Source organism: Haplochromis burtoni, unplaced genomic scaffold, assembly GCF_018398535.1.
Source record: "Haplochromis burtoni strain Fernald_Lab_line unplaced genomic scaffold, NCSU_Asbu1 Contig_775, whole genome shotgun sequence".
NCBI classification, from domain to species: Eukaryota; Metazoa; Chordata; class Actinopteri; order Cichliformes; family Cichlidae; genus Haplochromis; species Haplochromis burtoni.
The window spans coordinates 115,443-121,658 of NW_024583136.1; the positions used below are offsets into that span (position 1 = coordinate 115,443).

General features: G+C 38.8%; 1 protein-coding gene across 5 annotated transcripts in view; it reads right to left on the reverse strand.

The window, feature by feature from the left end:
- plekha6 (pleckstrin homology domain containing, family A member 6) overlaps positions 1–4,573 on the reverse strand; it is a 44,351-nt gene extending 39,778 nt beyond the window's left edge. For 2 of the 5 annotated variants that reach the window (XM_042215616.1, XM_014330363.2), the window contains exon 1: positions 2,513–4,573. In XM_042215616.1, coding sequence (XP_042071550.1) covers positions 2,513–2,523 — 11 coding nt within the window. In that variant the 5' untranslated portion in view covers positions 2,524–4,573. Of the gene's footprint in view, positions 1–2,489 lie in introns of all 5 variants that reach the window. The other 3 variants (XM_014330365.2, XM_014330366.2, XM_005950407.3) reach the window with 2 other exon arrangements.
- Positions 4,574–6,216: the final 1,643 nt, after the last annotated feature.

Below are 6,216 nucleotides of genomic sequence, written 5' to 3' on the forward strand. Positions count from 1 at the left end.
GCTTCAAACTTTCCTTTTTGCTAAAGCATATAGTTAGGGCTGGACCAGGTGACCCTTAATCCTCCTCTCCCGCGTTACACTGCAATAGGTGTAGGCTACTGGGGGATTTCTATTATGAGTATTTCTTCTTCAGTCACCTGTTCCACTCACTATGTGTTTATACACCTCTGCATTTAATCAGTATTAGCATTAAGCTGGTAATCTGGCCAGGATGTACCCTGCCTCTCTCCATGACCCTGATAAGGGGGAGAGAATGGATGGCTGGATCAATCTTTAAAATATGAAAGTGATCTGTGACATCAACATTTCTAAATTGTGAAATGGTAAATGGCCTGTATTTGTATAGCGCTTTACTAGTCCCTAAGGACCCCAAAGCGCTTGGCAGTCATCCGCCCATTCATGCACACATTCACACACTGGTGATGGCAAGCTAACACAGACACAGAACAAATACTCACTCAGATCTTGTAATATATGATCAAAAACATTCATTTTCTGAGCCACATAAGTCTATTCACCTGCTAAGTTGCATCATTAAAATATTCTTTTCATTTCATGTCAAATTGTGCCACTCAACTCTGCCACTGTCACTATTTATTCTGTAGTAATTCACAGCCTTGGCTCTTGTACTGTGTACTGTAGTTAGGACTGATAGAGATCAATAACCAATAACCAAGAGATCAATAACCAAGTTGTCAATTCACTGGTTTTAGGAAAGGAGTCTGTATTTGCTGATAAAAATGGATCTGCTATGTGGTTACAATTATGCCCTGGCTATGGCCTTGGGGATAAGTTGACCTTTTGTACATTTCTGCTCTTTTCATGCAAAATAACAACATGATCCAAATTTTCCATTTATCTCTTGCCTGGCTTGCATTCACACCAATCTGACTGGACATCTGGATAGGTTCAAATGAATTGGCCCAATAGACTATGGCTGAATATATACATATACATATTTTCAAGTGCCATGTATAGAGATTGACAGACCACGTGACTTTCGCACATTGCATTGTGGGTACGAGTGGCAACAAAATCAAAACACTGCATCAAGCGCTAGCATTTCCAGCACCGGTAATCGTTATTTCTGCGGTTTTAATCCCTACTTGCATTTTATTTGCCCCAAAAACTGTTATGTACAAAACGAAGGAGAACACGGCAGCTCCGTACAAAGACAGACGTGACGAAAAGGCAAAAAAAAGTACGAGGAAAAAAATCAAAGGAGTGAAAGGGTCAGACCCATACAAGCATACAGAGTGGAGTAAGGATGTTAGCGTGCTGCCCAACTTTCATCACGCAAATATTTATTATTATATGGTCCTAAGTGTGAGTGCATACACTCACTTACTTACTCACTCACTTACTTTGGTGATTTGGACTATTCCATTTCACAGCTGTTGTTAATTTTTTCCCCCTTTATCTCCTGTACAGGTCAACGCAATCTAGTTGTCGTTTCAGGTTGTAGTGTTACACAACATTCTCAGATCTATTAGAAATAAAATTAGTGTTTTGTAATTCATTCAATTATAGTCTTTATTTGTAACTGGCATTAGTGTTTCGTTCTATTATAGAATCTTACAAGAAAGAGGCAAAATTGTATTCCATCACGCTTTATTAGCTGCTTCGGTGAAAAACAAATCAACAATGCAACAAAAATAAGCCATTGCAAAACAACATACTGGAAAACAGTTATTCATCACTTGATTGCTTCAATACAACACTTGGGCACATATATGCAGGACTTTTCGTGGCTGTTTTGATATCGCTCTCTCTCTCTCAAATCTCGCTGTGGTAGCAGCTTTAAACTCGGTCTGACCCAGGTTGATAGAGGGGCCCAGTCTGGATCACATTCCAGCATTTTGTAGGCTGGTTTTCTTACAAAACACAAGAAATAATAGCCCGCAAAGCCACAGTGAACAAAGCAGCATAGCGCAATGAATTCAATTCAAATCAATATAAGACTTGATTGTAACCTACATCAATAATTATGTTATGATAAATTACGTAATAACTACAACAGAAGACTTACCTTTGTGGAAATTCTTGGAGCAGACTAACATGTGAGCTGGAGTGTTCTGGGACGTTATAGTTGACTCTTCATATTACTGTGAAGCACTTTGGTGTGCCTTCGGGTTTTTAAATGTGCTATATAAATAAAATTGTATTGTATTGTATTGTATAGTTGGTCTTCGAATGGCTGCAATCCAGGCCATCCGTCGGCTCTTTGTTACTTCAGAAACATGGCTTAAACAATTTCTCTTCCACGACGCTTCCCGTGAGTGTTATGCGACCGGATATTGCAGTTTATACTACAACAGCTTCTTGCCATTCTTTGTGTTTCTTTTTATGGCTGTGTAACTGTTTTCACGTGAAAGCCTGCGTGCGCTAGTACCGCTTGCCACTCGTACCCACAATCCTTTGCGGTTTTACCCCAAAATGACATCACATTTTCAATCTCTTTATAGCTCCATGCATGTGTGTGTGTAAACCTGTTTCTTGGTTGACTAGTGACCTCAGCAGCATCACTCAGGGCTCTGATCCACTCTTCCTGTTCTGCATAGCTGTCTGTGCTGAAATAGTATGTCCTGGTCCCGACATGCTCCACCTGAATGCAAAATCAAATAAACGCTTTAAATTGCCTTTTTCACTTTTCTCCTCTTCCTTCCACACCTGCAGAGTGAAACAAAGAGATGCAACACATTCAACTCAGTCTCAAACTGTCATGGTCTCCGTGCCTGCCCGGCCGGCCCCACAAAGCTACATGTGCTGTTTTGGTTCTCTCTCTCTCTCTCCCTCTCTGCCTGGGCGGAGCTCACTGTGGGCTCCCGCCCTTGACCCACACACCTGACAACAATCACCTGTCATCACCGGGAGCACTATTTGAGGCTGGAACACAATTCCTCTTGTCACTGGATGATTGTACTACTGATGTTAGTGTTTCTCGCAGCTCCTGTGAACTTGTGCTTAGTAATTCGAGATTCGCGATTAGTTTCTTCTCTTTCCTTCTCTCCTGCTTCAGACCTTCCTCCCCGGACCTGTGACCTCCCTGCCGTGTGAGCGTGTGTGAGTGTGGGAAGAAGACGTGAGCGAGTGTGAGAGAGCTACCCTGTGATTTCCTGGAGTTTTGGATTCCCTTCACTGGATATACTGTGCACTGGTGCTGTAAATAAACTGTTTTTTGGAGACATCTAACACCTGAGTTCCTACAACCAGATTGTGACACAAACTACTATCCTGCAGGCAGTAATTTTGACACTTATTATTTTTCTATAAATGTAATAATATATTTAATAATAAAAGCGCATTAGTATTGGTAGCTGGCTTTTATAAATTATAAAATAAAGGGGCTTTTTTTTCTTTTTTTTATTCTGAAACGCTCGTGGGTGAGTGGTGCCATCATATTCCCAGAGTGTGGTTTTGTTTAATAATAAAATTAGAATGCAAACTAGTCCAAAGTGCTAATAGCTCAGTATTATCCTGGGTATAGTTTCTGATTAGCTTTGCTAAGTAGCATGCCAGAATCCTTACATGTTCTCTTGAGGTGAAAGTGAAACTTTATGAACTAAACCAGGATGAAGAATAGAGATGACATGCAGATAATAAATGGTAAATGGCCTGTATTTATATAGCGCTTTATTAGTCCCTAAGGACCCAGAAGCGCTTTGCATATCCAGTCATCCACCCATTCATACACACATTCACACACAATAACTGAAAAAATGGCATGCAGTTCAGTGCAACAGAGATAATAGTGCATTCCTTGCAGGCAGGGAAGTTCTAAATCAGAGTAAGACATAAAATATTAATGCTGTATTGTTCACTATCTTACAATGCTGTGTTTGCACCCATTCCCCAACTCTCTGCGAATGGTACTCATGGCCATTGATCAGTTGTTGTTGATCAATGGCCATGCCAATTTGCATAATAATGATCAAGAACTGACCTACCAGACCATGAATCATTCAGTGGGCTGGTTTCAGTCATTATGCAAATGTACTGTTTATAATTTTGGAAACCACAGTCACTTGGATGAGTGACAAAATGTTTCTCCCACTGAAAACGCTACGTCCAGATGAACAGAAACAACTTTTGGGATATTAATGTTGTTACCAACTGCATTTCCAAATAAAACAAAAAGACAAAGCCCTCATGTGTGTAGATGAAAGTGGGAGGAAAAAAACACAGAGGGGAGCTAATCACAAAAAGATTAGCTGTGACAAAAGCCACCAGTCACTGCTCTTTATAAAATGCTGCACTATACTCTAGCTTCAACACACTGTGCACTATGGATCACAATGCTTTAAATATCTACCAAATATTAATAATTGCTTTATCTAGTACTGTAGTTATTTCAAATAATGACATAATCAATCCATTTTCGCTACACAGGTAATTCTTCATATTTCAAGAAACTCATATCTGTCAGTCCGATTTAAATTCTGGGATGTAGATTTAGTTTGGACACATTTTTCATAACTCCTTTTCATTTGCGGTTCTAATTTTAAAGCATACTGCCTCTGAAAACACAATGTGACCAATGTCTCTGTGTGTGTGTGTGTGTGTGTGTGTGTGTGTGTGTGTGTGTGTGTGTGTGTGTGTGTGTGTGTGTGTGTGTGTGGAGAAGATGTCCTCTAATGTGGATAGAGGACATGATGTCACTCATAAACAGGAGTCATTTCCTTCCACGGTGGAACATCATGAGACTCCACCTCCAGCACTCACAGAGGGTGATGCAACTGTGTGAAATGGCTGAATATTAAGACGCAGCAGTAACCTAGCAACAGAGGTTGGGGCAGAGCATGTGTGTGCATGTACGTGTATGTATAACCCTTCTTTGTTGTCCTTTCTTTCTTTCTAGAGCAGAAAATGAAAGAAGGAGAACAAGTTACTGATCCCTCCATTCTTTGCTCCTTTCTTAAATCATGAACGTATTACTTACAATTATACAAATATACTTTTTAAATCTACTGTATACTATTTGCTATTATACTTAATACCAAAACTAACACAAAATGAAAATGCATTTAGGCAAAGGCATTAGATTGGGAAGCAGAAAAAAATTTAATTAATTAAAAAAGAAAAGGCTAAAAAGATAATATAAGAAATGGAATGACAATAGAGCAAAAACATAGTAAGGTTTCCAGTTTCACGTTTCCTCACTGGAAACTTAAGACTGAAAAATAAACAAAAGACGAGAAACAATTAAAGACGGAAGAAAGGAAGAACAAATAGAGAAGAAACAAAGGAAAAACAAAGCCAATAAAGAAAATACTAAGGTGGCAATAATATGCTTCAGTGAACTAGAGATGAAGCAGACAATAGCACACTACATAAAACCTCTTCAAAAGTAGAAAAAAAAAGAACCTGAATTAAACAAAAAATGTAATTAAACTTCAGCACTTTTTAATAAGAGGCAAAATCAGGTCAAATACTTATGGATGCAATTGTTTTTGTATTTTATATAACAAAATGTTAATGCATCTATAAAATATTTCTGTGCCCTTCACCTTTGACCTAAGTACATTACTTGCATAAATGAAGCTCAATAAACAGAAAAAAAAATTCCTAACCACTGAACACTCTGAAAAACACTAAAACCACAGTGCAGCTCTAAGCCTGGTACGTCCTTGGGTTGGGTTTGAGCTCCTATAAAAGCAGTAAAATAACTTTCTTTTTTGTGGTTACAGCTAAATTTTCATTGTAGTCAGTGTTATTCAAATGAATGCTATCCACATTAAATAAATATTTTACTGATCCAACAAGGGACATTTTTCTGTTACAGTAGCATGATAAACAGTAAAAATAGTATAGTCTACAATACACAACAACACAGCTGAAATGAAACGCAGGCTCCTGGAATATGGTAAATGGTAAATGGACTAGTTTCTATATAGTGCTTTTCTACTCTTCTGAACACTCAAAGCACTTTACACAACTTGTGCTTTCACCCATTCACACCAGCACATTTTCTAAGTGCTTTCTAACTGACATTCACACACACATTCATACTCCGACAGATGCATCGGGGAGCAATTTGGGGTTAGTATCTTGCCCAAGGATATTTGGCATGCAGACTAGGAGAAGCCAGGAATTGAACCACCAACCTACTGATCAGTAGATGACCTGCTCTACAGCCACCCCTTGTACTATGAGAGAACGCAGGAATTTATATATTGACAAGAGTGAGACAAAGTAAGCTAATGCTCACAAGAAATA